At 35.6% G+C, this 26,151-nt stretch overlaps 1 protein-coding gene across 1 annotated transcript; it reads left to right on the top strand.

The window, feature by feature from the left end:
* The first annotated feature begins 588 nt into the window (after nt 1-588).
* LOC120431264 (neurogenic protein mastermind) lies at nt 589-26,151 on the top strand. Its single transcript, XM_039596401.2, has 5 exons — nt 589-1,056; nt 5,373-7,186; nt 10,789-12,281; nt 15,682-16,478; nt 24,809-26,151. Exons 2-5 carry the CDS (start codon nt 5,477-5,479, stop codon nt 25,426-25,428), a joined length of 4,620 nt encoding a protein of 1,539 aa, XP_039452335.1. The 5' UTR covers nt 589-1,056; nt 5,373-5,476; the 3' UTR covers nt 25,429-26,151.

The raw sequence follows: 26,151 nt of genomic DNA, 5'->3' as shown, positions 1-26,151 counted from the left end.
AATTTTTTTATCCAGTACAAACTTCGGTCCTCGATTCGACTCGATTACTCGAAGGTTTCGGAAAATTTCATTTCGGATAATCGAATCAAGAAAAAAAATATATTTCTTTGTCTTATTTTTGATTGTTTAGCTTAAGTATGACTCATTAACTACTCCAAAGTAATGTACAATTTTTAAATCCAAGATGGCGACCAAAATAGTAGTGATGAAATGTTGAGAAAATGCATTTGATAATTTTAAGGCAATCAAACATTCAAATGTGACTAAAATAAGGTCGCGAAATTCGAATTTGATGTAACAAGTAAGAAAATATATTTTAAAAAACTTTTATGTTGTTCATGATTCGATTATTTAAATTTCCATACAAACTTTCGGATAATCAAGTCTGAACCAAGGTCTGAACTGTATTTTTTTTATTTTTTTATATATTAAATATAAACAAAAATAATATATATTTTTTTATTAATTTATTTAAAAACATAAATTATCTATTTCAAAAATATGCTGCATATTATATGGACGTCACCCCTTTCATTCTCGACAGCAATGACGCATCAGCACGCACACCAGCGTACAGCCCAGCACACCTCACCTGCCCTCGCTAGTTCACTCTACCGCCTTGATTCGTCTTGCAACCATTAATGGCTGCTCGGTTTTAAGTTTTTGTCTACGGAAGAAAGTTCCCGGAAATTCGGTGCGCAAACGGGTCCCGTCCTTGGCCAGCAGTGTCGCAATCGCTAGTTTCGTACGGTGCCGTGTCGTTTCCGGTGTTTTCCGAGGCCGTCGCGCGGGTTTGGACCCGAAAAACGTCCCGGACACAGTTCCGACTTTCGCCTTCTGGTCAGGCCAACTTGGATTTTTTCTTGTTCCTCAAACCTCTCTCAGAGCCAAACGGACGGTCGAGCGAAGAAGGGGGAAGGAGAAGGAGTGAACGGGGAGAGGGGAACGAACTTTTTTTTATTCGCAAGTGTGTGAGAAAGAGACGGAAAGAAGCGAGAAGAAAGTGCAGTGTGACAGTTTAGTGTGCGTGTAAACTCTGCGTAACAGTTCGGCAAGGTAGGTTACATTGAAAAAAGGTGTGCTGAATTTTGCGTAGATATTTTTTTTTGTTTTCTAGTTATTTATTTATTCAACGAATTTGTTGAAACATTTAAAAAAGTTTTGCGATGAATATTAATAAATTGAAAGATTCACGTACTCAATTTCATAAATATCAGTATTCATAAAATATTCATAAAAAATTAAAAAAAAACAAATTAAATAAGAAATTTATAAAACCTTAATACAAAAAATCTATAATTTCAAAGTACTGAAATTGGAAAACTCTAAAATTCCAAATTTTGGAATTGAAAACTGTGAATATCAAAATTACAAAAAATCCTAAGCCGTTACAAATAATTTATCAGGGCGCAATTGGAAGTTGCAAATATTTTTCAAAGTTTATGTCCCTTGCCTCTGCAAGATTTTTTTGTAATTTTAATGTTCAGAGTTTCCAACTCCATAATTTTAAAATAAAAAATCTAAGACCAGACGATTTTTTTTTTTTGAAGCGGCATAAACATAATTGCAGCGGCTTAAACATATTTTTTCAAAAGACTTCAAAATTGCAAAGAAAATGGACGTACAATTAATCGAAAACAATTTAATGTGCATTTTCCTACGTTGATAACAATTTTAAGCATGCAAATATTTTAGTTTGTAAGAAAAAATTACAGTACACTTCCACTAAAAAGTGTACACAGTCCAGACTCGATTATCCGAAGTTTCGATTATCCGAAGGTTTGTATGAAACTTCGGATAATCGAATCACGAACAATTTTTTTTCTGTAATTTCTTATTTTCTTACTTTTAACATCAAAATTTAGTTCTGCGACCCCATTTTAGTCAAATTTAATAGTTGATTGCCTATCTTGGATTGACAAATTCATCGAAAAAAAAATGTTCCGTTATTCGATTATCCGAAGTGAAATTTTGCCAAAGCCTTCGGATAATGGAGTGTGTACTGTAATGCATTTTCATGACTTTTTCATTAAAAAGAATAAATCATGGCAAGTAATTTCAAAATTTATTAATTTTTCTCCAAGGTTTATCACGGGAATAAGTGTGGTTCGCTCCTTTTACATATTGCATGCAATTTCTGGATTGTATGCAAGCGCGATGAACCGCCCTAGTTCTCCATGCAAACTTTGTTTAAATATGTTTGAAAATAGGGGAACCCAATGTTCATACTTCCCCGCAGCATGCGCAGTAATTTTTGTCAATTTTTGTATCCAACATCTTTGCCAAAATTTCTATCCGGATATTTCAAGAAACACGTTATTTTTTCCCCTTATATTTCTCTGACTTAAAACATAACTCCAAAATGCTATGTAGCTGATTTCTGTAATCTAAGACAGCATTTACAGATTTATAAATTTTAAAATTTTAGAAAACTTAAGAATCTTATAATTTAAGAATTTCTTTTTTTGCAGTTTTGATTTTTTTTAAATTTCTGAATTTTAGAACTGTGCAATATTTTTATCTATTCTATTTCCAGCAATGCTATACTATTCGAAGTATCCGCTATGCTATGCTATTCGAAATCCGCTCTATAATTCTAAAATTCTGTGATTTTAAAATTCAAAAGTATTTAAGTTCTATCTTATTGAATTCAAATTCTTAATATTTAAAAAATCAAAATGTTTAAATTGAAAAACTTGAAAACTCGGAAATTCAATAATTTAAAATTTAAAAAAATAACTTCTTATTTTTTATATTCTAATTATTGATTCCCCAATTCTTATTTTTTGAAATTCTTTGAAATTTGTTTTTTTTTAAATTCTCAAATAATTAAATTCTTATATTTATGAATTCTTAATAAGTTCTTCAATTCTTGATCTCTTAAGGGAGCGTTCATTTATTACGTAACGCAGTTGGGGAGGAAGGTGGGGGGTTGGAGGCCGTGTTACGCTCCATACAAAGTTTTTAAATCTATATATATAAAAAATTTCGACGGTTTTGTTCGAACGCGAATCAGTTCAATACGGAGCGTCGGATCGAGGTGATCTTTGTTGCGTTGGGTTCGTATAAGTCCAAGGAAGGTTCTTACGCCAAAAAGATACAACTTTGGCCACTCTGGAACCGATTCCAGAAAATCTGTGGATTGTATGGGAAAAGTTACGTAAACTCAAACTTAGATCACAGGAGGCTGAATTAGCAAACAAGCAAGAAACGTCAGGAACCAAACAAGGGCAGGACGAAGTTTGCCGGGAAGAGCTTGTTTTGTATAGAAATTTTGTTACGAAGGGGGGAAGAGGTCAAACAATATTTTTTTACGCTACGTAATAAAAAAACGTTCCAAAAATTCTCAAATTCAAAAATACTTAAAAAATTCAAAGCCAAAAAAAATAAATAAAATTAAAGATTGGAATAACAAGTTCTATTTATAAAATTTGTCTGAAAAAAGTGTTTAAAAATGCATTTTACACTAGTTATGTTGTTTTGCAATCATTGGTTTTCAAAAAATGTATGATTTAACGAAAACAAAAATATACATTTTGATCTATTAACAAAATAACTATGAAGACATTTGGATGTACCATTGCCGAGATATAGCTATTTTAAGTTAGAAGTTTCAAAAAATGGGTACCACGATATCTCAACACTGCTTTGATCAAATTGGCTAAAAATTGTGGTGAATACTCGTTAAACCAGTCATGTGTGCATGACGAAGGCCGATTTTCAAAAAGTTTATTTTAAAATAGATAAAAATATTCTTCTGTTTTACATGTAAAAAATCGTCAGTCTTTGATTTTTGTATTTTTTTTTTAAAACAAAATTTTAAAATCGGGCTTTGTCATGCACACGGGATATGTCTTGGGAGTCCTCACTCCGAATTTCAGCTAATTTGGTACATCCCACCTCGAGATATCATGGCACCCGTAAATCAACTTGGTGTTTAAAGAAAAACGTTCACAAATTTTGACAGTTCGCTTTGCGCATGGCAAAATTGTGAACTTAAATCGTCTCTTACTCAGTTCAGTCACGAAATATCTTCATGAAACTTCTAGGAGTGATTAAAAATCATCTTTTTAGTGAAATATATTGAATTTTCTGAAATTTGAAATTTTCTACATGTATGCAACCTCTTAAATGGATTTCAGCTTACTGCACTTTAAATTCCATTAAAAGTTTTTTTTGAAAAAAAAAAAATATTTGCCTCCTGATTTTTCGGGCCGATTTTGACAAAAAAAAATTAAAAATATTTGTAGCAGCCTTAATCCTAATAAACAAATTTTTTTTTTTTTTGCTTTTACTCAAAGCGGTTTCCGAACACCCAAAAAGCAAAAAAAAAAGTTTATTGGACATTAAAAAAAAACTCTACATTTCTGGAGCAACATAAGAAAAGAGCGGATATGCATTTTGATAGCTGGAACTATTTCGCAAATTCCGAGACAACAGGTAACTTTTTCACAAAACAATAGCTGGTTTTCCCAGCTACCTTCTAACGCTGCGGGTTTTGTTGATTAGTTACCCGTTGTCTCGGAATTTGCAAAATAGCTCAAGCTGAAAAAATGCTTATGCGCATTTTTTTTATGTTGCTCCAGACTTGATTTTTGAAAATTTCTCAAAACTTGTCTAAAACATTTGACATTTAAGACAGGTTTTGAGTACCTTGTATCTTTTGCCAGAAGCAACATACTTTCTTCGATAAAGTTGAAGCAATTTTTTTTATTTTGATGGCTGTTAGTTTTTCAATTGCCACAATAAAGAAAATAAAAAAAAATCAAATGATAAAAAAAAATGTTTTTTTTTTCCACAAAAATCACCATTGAAATACTTTGCTAATATGTAGTCGGATCTGCTCAGATCGTCCCCTAATTTTTGGGAGTTGTTTTGAGGCCTAATTGTGTCCAGAAAATGGCTGTTCTGCATATCGGCCACCCTAATATACATTCCAGACTCGATTATACGGTTTCTTCAGAATTTTGGATAATGGACAAATATTTTTTGAGTATTTTTTTATTTCTGACTTTTAACATCAAATTAGAGTTCTGCGATCCCATTTACGTGAAGGTTGGGTAGTTGATTGTTGGAACATTATCAATAAACCAATAAACACCTTTTTTACTAAATAAATAAACTCTAGAATATAAATAAATATTTAGTTTTGAAAAATCGAAAAAAAACCTCTCAAAATTCAGCACACCTCGAAACGCTCAAAACACCAAAACGTCAAACATCAAAATCGAGTGACGTTTTCTTCGTTGATGTTTGCGCATGTTGGTGTTGGTGCGTGCAAGAGTCCCCACTCTCTCCATCTCTCCCTCTCCCTCTCTCTCTTTCTCCGTCCACCTCAAAGTGAAAACGAAATTTTTTCTTCTCTCCAACAGTGCAAACGCAAATCGAAATTCGTCGTCCGTGAACCGTGGGTTGTTTTCTCCTGGTTGAGAACTCCTTGGACAAAGCCAACTACCGACCGACACACTGCGCGGCCATGTCGTCGTCGGAACCCGCCGTCGCGCCCGCCATCAATGTGGACCTGCAATCGTCGATGCTGCTGGAGACCCTGCGCCAAACTCCGTCCATCGCCGAGGACGGAACTGGTTCCGGCGGTGGGGGTGGAGGTGGTGACGGTTCTACGTCATCGCAGCAGCAGCAGCAACACCACCAGGAGGGTGGCGTGGGGGACGCGGAACGGAGCGAGCTGGAAGCGATGGATCCGGCCATCCTGTCGTCGACGGCCCCGGCCGGGAGTGAGTTGGGGGGTGGGAAGACGGCGGCCAGGTTGCGGTATTCGGCGGAGCAGCTGCTGAGGCTGCGTGGGACGGAGCTGTCGCGGAGGAGTCCGCCGTGCATACGGGACTCGGTGACGGACAAGCGGGCGAAGATGTTCCAGAGTTTGCTGAAGCCGGTCGCGGGGGAAGGTGGGGAGGAAGAGTATCCGCAGGGGAATGGGGGTGGGAGCTATGGGAAGGGGGGTGGTGGGAGGGCGGAGCGGGAGAGAGAGCGTGATCGTGATCGTGAGCGGGTTGGTAATGGGGGTGGTGGGGAAGGTCCCGGAAGTAACGGGGGTGGTCCGAGGAGGATGGATTTGCGCGATCCGAAGGATCGGCTGCGGAAGGAGGACGGGATTGTGCTGTCGCCGCAGCGGCGCAACTTCAACATGGGCTGCCAGATGCCGGCGGCGCCCACGACCGGAACCGGTCCCGGGTTGACCATCGGCGGTGGGTTGCTGCGGAGCGAGCGGGATCTGCTGGGCGGAGTTCGCGAGCGTCGCATCGGAAGTGGGCGGATTCTGTCGCGGGACGTGTCCTGGGACTACCGGCCGGACAAGGACGCTCCCGAGAGCAACGACTACCGCGCGTCCGGGAATCTTGGCTTCCGGAACGATCGCAGCGAAGGTGGGCGAGAGCCGCGGGAGGTGAGAGATCCGAGGGACGCGAGAGACTCTCGCGATGCTCGCGAACCGCGAGATTCCGACCGTCTAAATCGTTCCGACCGGGAGAAGGAGTTCCGCGGGAAGAACTACGACGAGCGGGATGAGCGTCGCGAGCGCGACCGCGAAGATCGGTACGAGCGACGACCCCAGAACCGAGACTACGATCGCTTCGACAACAAGGACAACAACCGTGGCTCGAGGATGAACTCGCGATACTCCAACAACAACAACAACAACAACGACGACGATCGGGACAACCGGCACGGCGGCTACTCCAACAATCGGTACAACGACCGCCACCACGGCCGTGGCGGCCGGTACGACCACCGGGACGAAGAACCCGAGTGGTTCAGCGAGCCAACCTGCCAGACGGACACGATCGAGCTGCGTGGATTCGACGACCCCGTGCCGGATGACGAACCCGACAAGTCGGACCAACCGTCCGTAGACGACTCCAAGGACAAGTCGTCGTCGGACGCCAACGATAGGAACAACAACTCCGACGACCTGGACAAGACCAACGCGAATCAATCGTTGGCGGCACCTGCCGCCGGAGAATCGCTGGATCGGACGCCCGGGGACGGCGCGAGCGACGGCTCGTCGGTGAAATCGAACGCAATTGGGCCGATCGGTGCCGGGGCAGGCCCCGGCGCGATGTCACTCGGTGGTGGGGGCGCTGGAACGACCACCAAAATCGCCCCCGACGACGACTTTAACTTTGAGGACTTTCTCAAGCTGGACGCGCTGCCGACGAATTTGCTTTACGTGAGTATGAGGGTGCTTCTGGCAGGGTGGTCACCTCGGGAAAAATATTATAAGCTTTTTTAAAATTCGATAAACTTCACTTAAATAAGTTCAATAAGGTTTTTTTCTCGATAAGAATATTAGGGTATTTGCATGTATTTTCGCTAAATTATAGTTCTTTTTTTTTGTAAAATACTTCAATTTTCAAAGTTTTAAAATACCTTATTTTTCACTGAAATTTGAGTAATTTTGAAAGTGGGAAATAAGTGAAAATTTGAGTTTTTTACACACCAAACTCTAATAAAGTAAAAATGTGTGCAAAATTTCACTTCGTAAAATACCCATATTGAAAATTAGGAAAATTCGAAAAAACTTGGAAAAACGGTATTTTGTGCAAATTTTAGTATTTTACAAAAAAAAAAATTAAAAAATATGAAGATGCATGCAAAAATTCTACTTGTTATTGAAAATTTTAGTATTTTGGAAAAAGATTTGGTATTTTATAAAAGTTTGAGTATTTTACAAAAAAAAAATTCGCTTCATATGATACCAATACTTCAAATTATGAAAAGTGAAGTATTTTCGAAAATAATGGTATTTTGTGAAAATTTTAGTATTTTGCAAAAAAAAAAACTGTAATTAAGTGAAAAGGCATTCAAAATATCGCACTTCGTTTGATTGCAAATTATGAAAATTTTAGTATTTCTGAAAAAATGTATTTGTAAACATTTGACTATTTTACAAAAAAAAAAAAAAAAAAAAAAGTGAAAAGACATACAAAATATCGCTTTGTATGATGCCCATATTGCAAACTATGAAAAAATCCAATATTTTCGAAAAAAATGTGGTATTTAATAAAAAAATTAGTAAATATTTACCAAAAAAAAAACTCTAATAAAGTAAAAATGTATACAAAATATCGTTTTCCCATATTTTTTTTTCATAAAATTATTTTTATTAGGTCCTTTTCGGTGCTGGGACTTGGTTAGGACCGAGTCGGCTTTTGTAATTACATTTTACTTAAAGCTAAGAGTAATTACAGAGGATCTTGTGATCGTTTGCCCATATTTCAAATTAAAAAAAAAGAAGTATTTTTTAAAAATACGATATTTTGTGAAAATTTGAATCTATTTAAAAAAAAAAGAATAAAGTGAAAATGCAAACAAAATTTCACTTCGTAGGATGCCCATATTGCAAACAGGGCGCTCGATAACTGGGTTGTAGCCCGGTTAAAAAGCAGACAAACGTCAAAAAACCAAAACAAACCAAAATGACTGAGGGGTTAATGGATGCAAAAATCATATTCAATAAATAGAAAAACTTTTTTTCAAACTTTTGTTTAATTTCAAGTTAGAATTAAAGAAATATGAAAAGTATGCATTGTAAATAAATTTGAGTAACTTTTATTTTTATATTTCATCTGGAAAATATTATGCATCGGTGGTCCCCTCGTTATTTTTTGTTCAGCCCAGTTAACGAGTAACATTCGGTGACTGGGCTACGGTCTCAGCCCAGTTACCGAACAACTACTGTATTTTCGAAAAACAATGTGGTATTTAATAAAAAAAAAAAAGTAAATATATACCAAAAAACTCTAATAAAGTTAAAATTTATACAAAATATCGCTTCGTTTGAAAATTGTAGTCTCAAAAATATTTTTTTTTTTTAAAATTTGACTATTTTTCAAAAAAAATATAAAGTGACAAGGCATACAAAGTATCGCTCATTTGTGATACCCTTATTGAGAATTATGAAAATTGTAGTATTTTCAAATAATAGGATTATTTTGCGAAAATATTAATATTTTACAAAAAAAATATGTAAAAATGCATCTAAATTTTCACCCATATTGCAAATTTGGAAAATTCTAGTAATTTCGAAAAAAAAAATGGTATTTTGTGAAAATTGTAGCATTTTAGGCCGTTGCAAATATTTTTTGAAGTTAATGTCCCTCGACTCTGATCAAAGTCGTAAAAAAATAAAAAAAAGTTAAAAATTGCGAAAAAAGCGTTTTAAAATGCATCATACACCTGTCCAGTTGTTGTGCAATCATTGATTTCCAAAATTTCTAAGTACTGACTAAAATTTTATTTTTGCGAGAAAAAAAGTTTTTGCGGCGCTGTACATTGTAATTTCATAAAAGTTCAAAATATTTTTAAACGAGTCCAAACATGTTGAATATTATCAATTATCAATGCAGAAAAAGGCATTTTAGATTATTCTCAGTTGATTAGACTTCTATTTCCATTGAAATTTTGATATATTTTTGAAAAAATATTTTTTTGCCGCCTGATTTTTCGGATCAATTTTGAAGGAGGGGGTGACATAAACTTTGAAAAATATTTGCAACGGCCTTGCTACATTATAGAAAAAAAAATTATTACTAAGAGTATTGAAATTTTAACATGTTATAGTTGAATTGAGTCAATTTATACAAAGATTATAAGAATGACTTAAGGAGCTATTACACTACCGCAAATAAACAAACAAACAAACTCGCACAAACAAATCAAATCCAGGCAAACAAACGAAGAAGTCAAAAAGTGAGAGTTTGTTTGTTTGCAGTAGTGTAATAGCTCCTTTATCTTTTGAGTTGAATGTATTTTCTGATTATTTTTTTCAGTTTAAATTTATAGTAAAAACTTTGATATCCTTTAAACAAATATTTTCTGAGTTTGTCACGCTTGATGATAACTTCTACTTGCAAAAAAGGCACTTTTTTTATACAAACATCATCTTGAATTTATACAATTTTTTTTTGTGTAAGTTGTCACGTGGGATAGACTGTTTGTTTACACATCCATTTCGCCCTTTTGAAAAGTTTTCACGATTTTTACATGAATGTTGTACAGTTCAGACTCGATTATCCGAAGGCCTCGGAAAAATTTCACTTCGGATAATCGAAAATTCGGATAATCGAATGACGAAAAAAACATTATTTTTTTTCGTTGTCTAATTTTTGATTGTCGAGCTTAGATTTAATTTTTTTAAATTCAAGATGGCGGCCAAAATGGCGGTGTTGCAATAATGAAAAAATACATTTTATTTTTTAATAGGCAATCAAGAACTCAAATTTGACTAAAATGGGATCGTAGAACTCAAATTTTATGTTAAAAACAAGAAAATGAAAAAATACGAAAACATTTTTTTTTGTTCGTGATTCGATTATCCGAAGTTCCATACAAACCTTCGGATAATCGAGTCTGGACTGTTTTAATTATGTAGTTATAAAATTTTCTTCGCTCTATTTTAAAATGAAAATGATTTTTAAAAAATTGACATAAATTTCCTGCTTTACAGCAAAAATTGACAGAATTAGCGAAAAAAAAAAGTTTTTTTTTGTTGATTTTGGAAAAATGTAATGGGATTGAGATGAAAAATCGCATGCTTTATACTTCGTTCACAACTAGTGCAGGCTTTTAAAAGCTTTCATAAGACATGAAAATATAAAATAGTATTTTGATACTCAGGTCAGATTAATAATTGACGTAAAAACTTACCAGGAAAATTAATTTTCATCTCGGGAAAAAAGCGGAAATTTGAAAATCGAAATCTGGTGGTCACCCTGGCGTTTTTCTTCTTGGCTTTGAACAACTCATTAATCCGTAACTTTTTCTTTTCAGCCCGACCTTCCAGCCAAGGAAACTGGCAGCAGCGGTGGTTCGCGCTTCTCGCAGTGGTTCCGCCAGGAAAACACTCCCCAAGGCCAGCAGCAGCAACAGTCGCAAAATGCCCAACAACATAAGCCGCCCCAGTCCAACCTGTTCGACAGTCGTCGCTCCTCGCTGCAGGACGAAATCAACAACATGATCAACGACTTCACCTCGGCCGGTCTCGACGAACCCCACTCGCACCAGCATCCCCATCCCCAACAGCAGCAGCAGCAGCAGCATCAACCTCACCACCACCAAAACATTCCCGACTCCAACTCGAACAAGTACTTTGCTCCGATTTCACCGGCCGCGAGCACCTCCAACAACTCCAGCAACTCGCTGTTGGAGTTCTTCCAGCGCAGCGATAAGCAACAGCAGCAGCAACAGAGGGAGCAGCACCAGGGTCACCACCAGGGAGGTCATCCGCCGCACGGACAGCAGCACCCACTTCTCGGGCATCCCTCGATGCAGCAACACCATCAACAGCAGCAGCATCATCAACAGATGCAGAACCGTAATCTGCAGCAGCTGCTCGGCGTGTCGAGCGGTGGCCCGGTTGCGCCGAACGTCGGCCAAATCCACAGCGTTGAAGAGTTGGAGGCGCGATTCCGTCGCGAGGACGATGCGAATGGACGGCCGGGAGGCGTCGGCGGTAACAACGGACCCGTTAATCCCCCAATCCCCCGGTTGATAACCCCTTCCGCGGAACGTAACGGCCCCGGCAACGGACCGATGCCCTCCAACCTGGACCAGCAGCAGGAGTCGTTCAAGAAGTTGCTCGCGCAAATCTCCGAAAACCAGCAAGGCGGCCCCCCTCCGCACATGCCTCCCCAGGCACCTCCCCCGCACCACATGCTCCACCAGCACCAGCAGCAGCAGAACGAACTCCTCCACAAAATGCTGCACCTCAACCAGATGCAGCAACAGCAGCACCTCCCACCCTCCGTCAACGACGTCCGCCAGGCAGAAATCCTCAAACGCCCGGAAGCGCAAGCCCTCCTGCACGGCGTCGCCCGCGGCGAAGTGTCCCAGCACAACCTGTGGCAACAGCTGGCCAACCCAGCCACCGCCCAAAACCACCGCGAAATCGTCTCCTCAGTCCTGGCCACCCTCGGAACGCCCAGCCCCCGCGTCGTCTCCCCCAACATCCTCATCCAGCCGTCCCCGGGCCCGGGCGGAGTCCCGCTCCTGCCCCCGCAAGCGACCCCACCGGTGGTGGCCGCGGCCGCCGCCGCCGCAGCAGCCAACAGCGCCAACCTGCTGTTCCAGCACCACTCGAAGCAGCAGATGCGACTGTCGCCGCTGCCCAACGGCGGAATGCCCCAGCGGATTCCGTCGCCGCGCGAGCTCCAGTTCCACACGCAGTCCATCATGCAGAACGCGCTCATCCGGAAGAAGCTCGAGGAGCAGAGGGAGAACTATCGGAAGCGCCAGGAGCAGCAGCAGCAACAGCAGCAGAATCGGTGAGTGATCATTTTTGGGATGGCGCCCTTAAGGAGGTGTTAGACTGTGACGAACAAGCAAACGCGCCCTTAAAAAAAAAAAAATGCGTACATTTTGTCTTGTATGCAAGTTTGCTAACAGTCAAACACGACGTCAAAGCGAGTTTGTTCATTTGCTTGTCATAGTCTAATACCTGCTTTACAAACAAATCTTAGAGATCAAAAATTTTGAGACACAAAAAAAAATTACAATTTTACAATGATATAAATAGCAACAAATTTATAAACTCAAAATTTTATTATTGACAAATTAAAATGTAAAAAACATTCAAAATTGAAAAAAAAACTTGAAAACATAAAAAGTTACAAACAAGCTAGTAACTGGATGAATTGGTTGACATTTCTTAATTTGCGATTAAAAAAAATTTCGAATTAAGAAAATTATTGAAATTTTGTTTTTTTTTCATTTTCAAACTTCTAGATTTTTTTAAATTTTACGACCCAGCAGCCTGCCTGCCTGCGGTTGTTATGACGATGATGATGAGCGTTTTTAATACCGAACGAGTACGGGTACCGGTAAAGCCTTTGTCCCTTCCGAAGAGACTCTTCTTGCACAGGGCTCTTCATTCACTCTTCTGTCATTATTCTGTGCATCCGTAAGGAAAATGGGAATTGTGAAAAATGCTTGCTTCAAAAATTCGAGGAAAAGCTTTAAATTGCAGCGAAATCAGCAAAAATTTACAGCGAGAGCTCGGTTCGTCGCTTGTTCGGCCATGGTCGCGCGTTGAAGTCTCCCCTCAAAATCGTTCATTTAAAATGCTATTTTTAAATATTTCAACTTTGAAGCGTTCTTAGAAGTTCTTAAGACTAACAATATTTGTCCAACACGACATCTAAAATTCTATTAAAGTGAAAGGGAAGGCAGCGCCATATTTTGCAGATGCTAAATAGGTCGGTAGTAAACAATTTGTCAAGTTCAGAAATGGATTTTAGTCAAAAGTTGTTTGATAACTGGCGTACAGTTTCACCTTAAGTTATATATTTTTTTCTTATGAAAGTTCATGAAATTTGAGTTTTTTTTAACTAAGCGTTTTTAAATTTGCAAATGATTCATTAAAATATATTAAAAATTTAGAAATTTCAGATTTTTTTAAATCTTACATTTTTTTAAACGAGAAAAAAAAATGTAAAAACTCTACAAAATTTTCTTAAGCAAAATAAAATGTTTAAAATTTTTTTTTAAATTAAAGAAAGAAAGATTATGTTCCTTTTTCCAAGGATTTTATCAAATTTTGAGTGTTCTCACATCTGTAAACTTTATCAAAACCTGATCAAGCTTCATTAATGGTCTCGCATATGAAACCGTTACAGAATTGTGTAATTTCTTTAAACTCCGATTCAAGCTCCGAATGTATCGGAATGTTTTGACTTCAATTTTTAGAAGAAAAAAAAAACAAATTCTTGAGTTAAAAAGAACAAAAAAAATGTGTTTAAAAAAATTTAAGAATCAAAAAATGAAAATTGTTTTGAAAACATAAAAAAAGATAAATTGATTTATTCAAAATTAAAAATAAGATACAAAATCAAACATTTCAGAAAAGCTAAAAATTAATTTTAATTTTAAAAATTTCTCAGAATTAAAGAAAATAAAAAAAATTAAATTTGATAAAAAATAAGGTTTTACTTTTTTACAATTTTTCAAGTTTTTGTTTATTTTTTTCATGTATACAATTTTTTTATTATGTTTTTTTAAATATTTTTTTATGTTTTTTAAGTTTTTCTTTATATTTTTTTTTCAATTTTTGAATATTATTACATTTTGAATTTTTAGGGGTTTTTAAAATACAGTACTGTTCTGTTCTTTTGTATTAATCAAAATTCAGAATTGTTAACATTCTTTTTTTATTGAAAATAAATATTAAATATCTAAAATTTCAAGACATCAAAAAAAAAAATCACAATTTTACACAGATATAAGTAGCAAACATATTATGAACATAAAATTTTTATTATTGACAAACTAAAAAAATATTAAAAACATAATTTTTTTTTAAAAAAAGCAAAAGTTGTAAAAAAATAACTAGCAAGTTTTTTTTCTCTTATACGTGTTACAAAATTGGTAAACATTAAATGTTGCAGATTTTTTTTTTTTTTTGGCGTTATTAAATTGAAAGAAATAAGAATTTATAGCGCATATGCCCTAAATATACACATTTAACGGTCCTATCTGCATAGGAAACCCATGACTCATAGGTTGTTTTGAAAATTTACTATAGAAATGTTCTTGAATTCAAAAAAAAAATTACAAAGCACTTATTTTTTTTTTAATTTTAAAATTTCTGAATATCTATTAAGGTGAATCCGGGAATGAGGGCAGCGCCATATTGACGCCACGCCTCGAGTTTTGGAGCAACTTTAAGTATTCAAACATAAATAATAAATAGAAATTAAAAATTGATTATTTTAAATGAAAAACATGATAATAAGCTTTTGAAATTAAAAAAAAAAATTTCTCAGGAATTAAAAAACAAACTTCTGAATTATAAAAAACAAGATTTTCTTGAATTTTAACCGTTTTTTAAGTTTATTTTTATTTTGTAATTTTTCAGATTTTTTTTTATTCGTTTTTTTTATTTATTTTTTTCTATGTTTTCAACTTTTTAGCATCATGTTTTTTACAATGTTGAAGCCTTCAAAAAATAATTCTTTAACCAGTTGCAAATATTTTTCAAAGTTTTTTTTTCAAACAAGTTTTGAAACCATGGCTTGGAATTTCCATGTTTTTACTTTTTTAGTTTTAGATTACACAGTGTAGAACGTTCGTTTGAAATGTTCTGTAAAATCTTTAGTAATCATTATATCTCGGATGAGTTTTCAAAAAGCCGTACGAGCCACCGTAGCCTCCGATACTTATTTTCGTTTTTCTCCAAATTAAAACAAAATTTCCTTTATTTTTAGTTAGGGGCTCTTGAAGGACGTGTAGATGAACAATCTCAAGCATTTTTGAAATTAGTTTTTCATAAGAAGGTCGAATACCGATGCAAAAGGGGCTTTGTTTACTAATGGCTCTTACGGCATTTTGAAAACTCATCCGAGATATCATCCTTAAAAAAAATAGTTCCGGTCTTTACAAGTGCCTCCAAAATAGGAAATGGAGTCGCTGCTAGTGCCGTTTGGATGATTTTTCCCTAGAAAACTTGGAATCCAACTGATTGGTTTGCAACGCAATTAGATCTCTGCGGTGGAGATGTCCTAATTGTCAAACAAGATACCCGTCACTGAAAATGCTCACCTCTTGCTGACAGTGCTGCTAGTTAGAAAATTATTAACTTTCTGTGGTCCATTTCGATACGATTTCTGATAATAACGACAATATTTTTATTGTCGATGCAAAAACTAATGAAACCATTCCTCATTCCAGCAACCAACCGGACTCCGGCTCGGCGCCATCTTCCAGCGCCCCCAGCAACTCTACAACGACGACTTCGGCACCTTCTGGCAACCCTGCATCGTCTGCCCCTAGTCAACAGCAGCAGCAACTTCCCCCAAGCAACGGCGGCCCAATGCCACCCCACATTCCTGCCTCCACCATCACGACCCCCTCCGTCATCGGTTCCATCACGTCCCCGGCCAAGAACCAGCACCAACCTCCTCTCCCTCCTCAACAACCTCAACCCCAGCCCCAGTCCCACCAACAGCAGCAGCAGCAACACCACGCCCACCAGCACACCTCGTCCCCGACTCCGCTGGCCTTCACGCCGACCTCGGTGCTGCGCAAAATGACCGCCGAAAAGGAGAACGAACAGCTGGCGACGGCCGTCAGCAACGCGGCGGTGGCCAACCGGGAGGAACGTCGCGGCGATATTCTCGGCAATCTCGGCCTCAGCAATCCACTGACCCAGCAGCAGCAGCGCAATCTGAGTGCCCTCATGGGACAGCATCCGCCTCCGCCGCCACCAAATCAGCAGCAGGGACCACCGCCGCAGATTCCCCACCAACAGCAGCAGCATCCGGGAATGGGTCACCATCCGATTGGAGTTCCACCGATGGGACACCCGCAGGGACCGCCGCGTGGTGGAAATCAGCAGCAGCAGCAGCAGCCGGGAATGCCCGGCGGAAACATTCCGTGGAACCTGAAGCAGCCGCACCCGGGCCAGCAGCAGCAGCAGCAGCAGATGCCGCAGATGGCCAAACCGCAGGGCAGGCCAATCTTGAAGGGTGAGTTGCGGGTTGAAGGGGCAAAACTGCTTGCATCTGGGACATGGAACCAAAAACTGTCACCTCAAGGGCAAAAAGTCTCTCCTATCTTGTGGATGGCTTTCCAAACAAAAAATATCGTTGAACCGTGAAAATCCGTAAACTTATTGAAAACCAAACCAAAGTAGGTAAACCAATAAAAAATGGAAATTTAGAAATTCAAAATACATTTTTTTTATGTTTAAACATTCAAAAGCATTAGAATTTAAAAATGCAAATTCAAAATGTATGAACTTATTAAAATGACTAAAAAGTCTAAAAACAAAACATTAAAAATTTCAAAAACTAAAAAATAAGGATTTTTTTTTTGTTTTAAAATTTAGAAATTTGAAAAAAAAAATACAGTTTGTTCTCTATTCTGCCGCTCTAATCGTGTTCGTCCCATATGTAAAAACAACAAGCCGAGAAAAACGCGTGTCAAAGTTGTACCGCCCATAAGTGCATCTCCAGCGCTGGGTGCAAACATCGAAGCAAAGCTAATTTGCACCCGACGTCAACCCCATCGCGGTACCTGTCGCGGTAGCAAATTTGCTCTCAGTTCTACAGGATTTCACTTTGCTACCCGGTATTCAGCCTGTTTGCTACCGCATCAAATGGAATTATGCACGGAAAAATCAAATCAAGCACGAAAAATATTTAAAAAAATTAAAAAATTTAAAAAATTTAAAAAAATTAAAAAATTTAAAAAAATTAAAAGATTTCAAAATTTTTAAAAAATTAAAAAATTTAAAAAAATTAAAAACTTTGAAAAATTTAAAAAAATTAAAAAAAATTAAAAAATTTAAAAAATTTAAAAAATTTAAAAAATTTAAAAAATTTAAAAAATTAAGAAAATTAAGAAAATTAAAAAAAATTAAAAAAATTAAAAAAATAAAAAAATTAAAAAAAATCAAAAAATAAAAAAAATAAAAAATTTAGAAAATTCAAAAAATTTAAAAATTTAAAAAATTTAAAAAATTTAAAAAATTTAAAAAAATTAAAAAATTTAAAAAATTTAAAAAATTTAAAAAAATTTAAAAAAATTTAAAAAAATTAAAAAATTAAAAAATTTAAAAAATTTAAAAAATTAAAAAAAATAAAAAAATTAAAAAAAAAATTAAAAAAATTTAAAAAATTTAAAAAATTAAAAAAATTAAAAAATTAAAAAATTTAAAAAAATTAAAAAATTAAAAAAATCAAAAAATAAAAAAAATAAAAAATTTAGAAAATTCAAAAAATTTAAAAAATCTAAAAAATTTAAAAAATTTAAAAAATTTAAAAAATTTAAAAAATTTAAAAAATTTAAAAAAATTTAAAAATTTAAAAAATTTAAAAAATTAAAAAATTTTAAAAAATTAAAAATAAATAAAAAAATTGTAAAAAAATTAAAAAAAAAATTAAAAATTTCAAAAATTTAATTTTTTTTTAAATAAAAAGATTTAAAAAAATTAAGGCCGTAGCAAATATTTTTTGTAGTTTATGTTCCTCGACTCTGGTCCCGGTCGAGCGGGGGGGGGGGTGGTGGGGGGAAGGGGGCAAAAAAATTAAAATTGAAATAACAAGCTATGTTTTCAACATTTAAATGAAAAAAGTGTTTTACAATGCATTTCAAACCCGCCCAGTTGTTTTGCAATCATTAGTTTCAAAATATCCAATTATTGAAGAGATTTTTTTTTCGCCGAAAAAAAACTTTTTGCGGTGCTGTACATTGGAATTCCACAAAAATTGAAAATATTTTTGACCGAACCCATACATGCTAAATATGATTTTAAACGCAGGAAAATGCATTTCTAATTGTTTTGAGTTGGATGGACTTACATTTCCTTTAAAATTTGGAAGCTTTTTGAAAAAAAATATGGTTTTTTCCCCATGATTTTTCGAACCGATTTTAAAGTGGGGCTGGGGCAACATAAACTTTGAAAAATGTTTGCAACGGCCTTAAATAATTTAAAAAATATTTTTTTTTAAATTAAAATTTTGTAAAAAAGTATTAAAATAAAAAAAATAAATAAAATAAAAAAATAATAAAACAAATAAAAAAAAATAAATGTTTAAATTTTTGAATTATTAAATTTATGAATTTTTAAATTTTTGAATTTTTGAATTTTTGAATTCTTGAATTTCTGAATTTTTGAATTTTTGAATTTTTAAATTTTTGAATTTTTGAATTTCTGAATTTTTGAAGCCCCACAAGAGCAGACATAGAAAAATCTCCGAAACACGCATTCAAAACTTTGCCCCCGGCTTGCCGGTACTTGTCGGGTATCAGAAAATGAGTACCCGACAGGTACCGACACATATTTTTCTTCTACAGATGAACTTGAGATCAAATTTGATACCTGCTTTGCTACGCGCGGTGAGAGACTCGGGGGCAAACTCGAGAGCAAATTTGGTGGGAATCAAATCGGGTAGCAAATGGTTTAACTTTCGACATTTTCGAAAAATGAAATTCTTCGAAATTTCCAATAGGATTAAAAAGTTTAATAAACTTTTAGCATTTCTAGGCATGAATCAACACATAATTATTGATTTTGAAGGTAAACGAGAGCAAAAAATGATAAAAACCCATATTTGCCCCCCGCGGTGGGCTTGTTTCGGTGGCAAATTTGCTACGCTAGCGGTGGGGATGACGGTGTTTTTTCAAGGTGGCAAATTTGATCTCGGTATTCATGAGCCGGGTGCAAATTTGATTTGCACCCCAGCGCTGGAGATGCCCTAAGGCTACGTGTTAGAATTTAACGAAAAAGTGGATTTTCTCTGGCTTTCTAGAACAAAGTATTACATTTTATTGGTTTTTCTGATAGTTAAAATGATTTTGAACCAAACTGCATCATTACCTCAAAATTGACGAAATTACATATGGGACGGACTAGCTTCGAGCGGCAGTATTCTTCTCTATTAGTCCTTGCCAGAATTTTACTCCGGATAATCAAATCACAAAAATTTCATTTTTCTCTAATTTGAGATTTGAAAAAAATACATAATACAATTCGTACTCGATCATTCGAATTCTAAAATATTAAAATTCAGAAATGCAAAAATTTGAGAATGAAGAAAGTTAAAGTTCAGGAAATTAAATATTAAAACTTTCAACTATTTTAAAATTCAAAAATTCACAAAGTCGCACATACAAAATTCCAAATTCAAAAATTCTTTAAAAAAAATCAGAAATTTAATTGAAATATCAACAAAAATTTAAATTCAAAAATTTAATAAAAATAAAAAAAAATAAAAAATAATTTCCTAGATTTGAAAATTCCAAAATTGAGGGGTTTGTAATAAATTATTTCCGTAGTAACACTTCAATAGGGCGAATCTGCGTCTATCCCTTTTGCTCAAGTGACAGTTCACGTCAAGTAAGAGGGGGATAGACTGCTTGTTTACAAACGCAGATTCGCCCTATTGAACTGTTACTACGGATTTCAATCCTTTCCAAAATTAACTCCGTATAATCGAATCACAAAATTCTATTTTTTTCAAAATTTCAGATTTGTGAAAATCAAATACAGTTCGATTATTCGGATTCATAGCTATAATATAAAAATAAAAATAAATCAAGAATTTAATAATAAAAAAAATCTTAAAATCACAAAGTCGTTCCAAATTGCAAATTCAAAATTTATGTTATTCAAAAATACATAAGTTAAATAATTCGAAAAGCCGAAAATTTATGAATTGTAAAGTTCAATAAATTTTATAAAAAAAAAATACTAAATCAAAAATTTTAGGATTTGACAAATATATAGTTGATACACAACTATTAGAATCCTCGTAAAAATTTCACTCCGGATAATAGAATCACGATTTTTTTATTTTTCTCATATAAAACTAAAAAATATTTAAATTCTGAGATTCAAAAATTAATGATTCAACACTCAATATATTATATATTTAATATTCAAGAATTTAAAAATTCAAACTCAAAAACAAAGAATTTATAAATTAAAAAACTTTAAAATTCACAAATTCACACATACAAAACTACAAATTCAAAAATTATGTCATAAAAAAATTCAGAAATTCAATAATTTAAAAGTTTAATAAGTTAAACAATATTTAATGTTCTTAAATCGAGGTAATTGAAAAAAAACAATCCTCGCCAAATTTTCGGTCCGGATAATCGAATAACAAAAAATAATAATTCTTATCAAAATGTGGGATTTGAAAAAATCAAACACAGTTCGTACTTGAGTATTGATTCAATAATTCTAAAATTCTAAATTATTAATAAATGAAATTCTAAAAAAAAAAAATAACTCAGAAATTACATTATTGAAAAATTCTGAAATTCAAATAAAAGAATTCTAAAATTGAGGGACTTGGAAAAAAACATAAATACAGTTCGTACTCTATTAAACGAAGTCCTCGATAAAATTTCACTCAAAATAATCAAATTATTAAATTTCTTATTTTACAGTTCGTTCTACAAAAAAAAACGGAGTTATTAAAATTATGAAATTTAAAAATTCAAGAAAGAAAATATTTAAAATTTAGAAAATTAAATATTGAAAAATTCATAAATCTATAAATGCAAATACTCTAAAATTCACAAAGTCAAACATTCAAAAAGCCAATTAAAAGAAATCTATAATTTGAAAATATGAAATTTGAAGCATTCAAAAATACGAAATTCGAAAATTTCAAAAGTTCAAATCCAGAGTTGTTTTAAATGATCCTAATGCTATAAGCTATGGGATTCCCTATGTCCATAGGACCTTTTGAAATAAAACTCTAGAAATATTGAAAAACCTAAAATTCCTTGGGCATGAGTAAGGACCTCGACGCCGTTAGCAATGTTGGCTTTAAAATAAAATTTCGTGATAATATCACTTCCCCCCCAGCCAACATTTTTGCCATGCGAAGCGGGCCTCGACGCTGTGTCTAGGTTTAATTCCTAGCTAGGAGCCATCAGTGTCTTAAGAGGTGGTCCCAAGGCCGAGTAGGAGTTCATGAAGCAAATTAGTCGTCTCCAACCCCTTTTAAATTGAAAAATGAACTCTGAAACCAGCGCTTACTCACAACAAAAACAGAGGCCTCTTCTAGGCATTGTAGGATAGAATAGATTTTGAAATTTATTTAAAAAAACGTACGTGCATAAATTTTAAACATCCATTTAAGTAATAATACAAAGCATTTTGATATGTCAAAATTTCCATAGAGTCTCGATCAATCAATAATGAAATGATATCGGACAAAATTCGTTAATCTGTTGAACTAACGGTTTTCGGATTATGGTTGTATCGACCATTGTTGCGAATCGAGGATCTACTGGAGGTTTGACGATCAAATAGAGCCTAACAAAAGGGCACATGGGTTTTGTAAACAGGAGTGTATCTCTCCCACTCAAATAACAGTTTACAAAAGGTATGATAGGGATACGCTCCTGTTTGCAAAGCTTGTGTGTCCTAATAAATTGGAAGGCACGAAATAGTCGTCTTAACGACGAGTGTTCAACTTGTAAAATATGAACAGTTGATTTATGGTTTTTTGTTTGGGCCGGCAAGACAGGTTTAAAAACTAGGTATAGGAATGTTTGGCTTTGTAATTACAATTTTTGGGATTTGAGATTCAAGTTACTTTTAGACAGTTCAGTTAAGGTTATTGATTCAAGTTAGTTAGTTTTCCATAACAAAGAATTGGATCTAAATGATTAGTTGAATTGGTCCAAGTGTTCTATTTAAGTGGCAGATCTGCTTCTAGTTGTAATGTAGGACAAGAATACTGACGGACGCGACAGGACGTGGCTCAGAAAAAGGCCTCAAGATTTGTATTCCCTAGACAAGTTAGTTTTCATCTATCGTTTTTTTTTTTCCTTTAAATTTGATATACATGTTAGGTTTCCTTTGTATCAATCTCCGTTTAGTAACATTTTCTTATTTAATTAAATAATAATTTAATTTCCTCCGGGCCTTTTTATTTTGAATCAAAATTTAAGATTTTCATTATTCAGTGTTAAACTCAGATTACCGTAACTGCTCAAGTCATCCAAGTTCTTACTACTCACACCTACACTAATTTTCTTTCACCTTCCCCCTCCCGATCCCCTATATCTTCCGGTGGTGTTCATTTTGTATGCAATACTAGTTCGGCCACTACCTCCCTGGGCTTTGTCATAATGAGTGTCATAGGTTTGATGCTTGTTTGGCAAAGAGTATGATTTGATTCGATGTGGATTTAAAATCGAAGTGTTCAGTATATTGCTGAAGCTTCCATTTTTACACATGGACACCACTTCATGCTGCGAGAACCCACTTTGGCGTAGTCTCAGGGCTTAATCGATGGCCGGTAAGCTGTCATCGAGACAAGGAGGTTCTCTGATAGTGGAAATATCACATTTGTACAATGAACCGCTACATATGTGATTTTTCCCTATCTTAATGTGGGTGTCAGGTTAGGATGCGGGTTTAAAAAAATAGTGTTTGTAGAATTTAGGATTTTAACTATAAATATCAACTTTTTATACTTTGCCTTTAGTTATTTAGGGACAAAATTTGTAACAGTGAATTTAGTAATTCTATCAGAATCGGTGATTTTCATTCAAGTAGCATAAAAACCATTCTGATTTGTCAAAATTTCCATAGAGTCTCGATCAACCAATAGTGAAATGATATCGGACTAAATTCGTTGATCTGTTGAACTAACGGTTGACGGATTATGATTGTATCGACCATTGTTGCGAATCGAGGATCTACTGGAATTCTGACGAACAAATGGTCGTCTCTTTTTCAATTCACGACTTGTAAAATATCAACTGCTATTTTTTTTTTGTTTTTTTAAAAAGAAGCCAGACAGGTTTTAAAAGAAACGTTTTTTTTGGTTAATAATTAAAATGTCGGGGATTTGAGATAAGAGTAGCTTTCGGATAGGTTGCTTTAAATCTTGTATTCAATTCAAGTTAGGTAGGTAGTTATCCGCAAATGAATATTTGGACTTATATGAATAATTGAACATTTTGGACTTAAGAATAACAACACAACTGTGCATTTATTCTAGAGTCAGATCCATACAGCGTCAGTGTTTATTTGGTCGAAGTGTACTAATTCATTGGCAGAGCTGATTCTAGTTGTAATGTACGACAAGACTACTGACGGACGTGACAGGACGAGGGCCCAGTTTAGAGGTTTCGACATCAACGATGTGCGGCTGGATCACCCTCCCAAAAAAAAAAAAAAAAAAAAAAAAAAAAGAAATATTGAAAAACCTAAAATTAATGTAGAAACTTAAAAGTTTTAGAACTTAAGGATTTAAACAAAATAGGTTGTTTTCTATGCTTCTCTGTTAGTTCTCGCCAAAATTGCACTAAGGATAATTAAATCGAATCACGCAATTTTTATTTTTCTCAAAACTTATGATTTAAAATAAATAATACAGTTCGTCGTCAATTAAAAATTATGAAAATTCTAAGATTATAAAATTCATGAATCAAAATATGCAAAAATTCAAGAGATAAAATATTTAAAAATTCAAGAAATATTTTTTTTAAGTCATGAATTTTAAAATTCTGAAAGTATCAAAATTTAGAAAGCCTTAATTTATTTCAGTTAAAAATTATAAAATTCCGACACTTGATTTTACAAATTCAGAAATTTAAAAATTCAATAGTTCAAAAATAAAAATTTAAACTTTAAGGTATTTTAAATAGAATAAATATAGTTCGTACTCTATCCAGGTTTATGTCAAAATCACGCAGTGGTACCAATATTCCGAAAAAAAAAGCGTGCCATGGTATGACAGCCACATTTGTTTTCTAATGTTGGTGCTACTGCGCGATTTTGACGTTTCGGATGTTCACCATTCGAACACCATCTTCGCTTAAAAACGTGGATAAGCCTTTCTAGGTCCAGTGAAAAAAAATATATTTTAACCCAAACATTACGAGCTGGAGCTGTCACAGCCCAGCGAAGTATGTTGGCTGACATATCGTGCGGTCAGTCCAAAAAAAACAGCTAGAAGTCGCCTGACAAAAAACTTTTGCTAGAAAGAGATCGCAACATTCTTTGAATGTTTTGGTACATTTCTGACTAGGAAGCCTTATACTTCTTTATTAGTCCTCGCCAAAATTTTACTCCGGATAATCGAATTATTTTTTTTCTCAAAATTGGGAATTTTTATAAAATGAATACAGTACTCGATAATTCTAATTCAAAAATATAAAATTTCTGAGATCAAAAAAATCAGATATTAAAAAATTCAACAATGTAAAAGTTAAGATAATCTTGGTCAAAACAGTATGGAAATGGGAAGTAATTTATTATTGTAGACGGTATTGTTTTAATTCGCTATTCTAACCTGCTTTCTTTCCCCCCTTCCAGGAGGAAACAACGCCCCGCAACCACCCAACCAGCAGCAGCCCCCTCAACAGCAGCAACAACAACAACAACCACCCCACCCGTCCCCACTCGCCCAGATGTCCTTCGCGTCCAACCTGGAGTTCCAGCAACAAATGCAGCAATTCCAGCAACAGCAACAAAGCCGCAGCGGAAACCCCATTCTCGGATCCCACCAACCACCTCCGCAACAGCAACAACCTCCAAACAACCCCAACAACCCGCAGCAGCAACAGCAACCGCCGCCACCCCAGCAGAACCAGCAGATGAACCCCCAACTCCAGCAACTGCTCGCCCAGCGCCAACAGCAGCAACAGCAACGCGCCATCCGCAACCAGCACATGCAGCAACTTCCGCCCAACTTCCGGCAGCAGCAGCAGTCGCAGCATCACGGTGGCGGCCAACCGCAACCCGGTGGCATCATCAACTACGGCCGCGACGGTGGCCTGTCGCCGACGAGCAACCAGCTCGCCCGTTGGTTCTCGCCCGAACTGCTCGCCCAGGCGTCGGCCGGTAAGCTGCCGTCGCTGAACATTGGCCAAGCGATGAGCCTGGAGGAGTTTGAGCGCAACATGCAGCACTCGTCGGCGACCGTGCACAACTGAGCCGCGCTCAACAACCGTCGGCCACCGGCGTGGTCATCCGGTAGTTCCGTGCAGAAGCGACTGCTCGTGGACCGGACGCCGACGGCAACGGTTGGTGGCGGAGGTAAGGACAAGTTGTTTGGCCGGCCGCAGGACTAGGCAATCTCGCCCACGTTGCTCTCTCTCTAAATCTCTCGTGTAAACTATTTCCGTGACGGACAGAACAATTGTGTAAAATGGCACCGCAAAAAAAAAACCGTTGTTTGATACAGTTTGGAAGCGGCCACGCCCTGCCACGCAACGCCCCGCCCAACCCCCCCTTTTCTCGCGAACACACAGTTTGAAAAATAACACTTTGAAACATTCTAGTTAGATAGATAGAACTAATTAATATCTAGGAGTAAATTGGAATAAAGAAAAACCAGCTAAGCAAGTTCGATGTAGCAAAACAGTGTTGAAACCGCGGAAGTTAGAGAGGAGAAGCAAAAGAAGTAAAAAAAAAAAACAAAGTTGTTGAATGTTTCTGCTTTTTGGACATACATTCGATGTGGAATAGTTGATAGGACTACAAAAAAAAAAAACAAAATAACTTTAGAGAACAAACCAAACTCACACACATTCAGAGCTTTTACACTTACACTTTCTTTCGAGTTTAGGGTCTTATACATATTTTTTCTGTTTATTTTCTTGTTTTATTTTAAATGCAACACACAAAAATTATGAAATACAGCACATCCAAATTTA

This window comes from Culex pipiens, chromosome 1 (assembly GCF_016801865.2).
Source record: "Culex pipiens pallens isolate TS chromosome 1, TS_CPP_V2, whole genome shotgun sequence".
In the NCBI taxonomy this organism is placed as follows: domain Eukaryota; kingdom Metazoa; phylum Arthropoda; class Insecta; order Diptera; family Culicidae; genus Culex; species Culex pipiens.
Note: the sequence above shows the minus strand (reverse complement) of the source record. Positions and strands in the feature narration are given on the sequence as shown.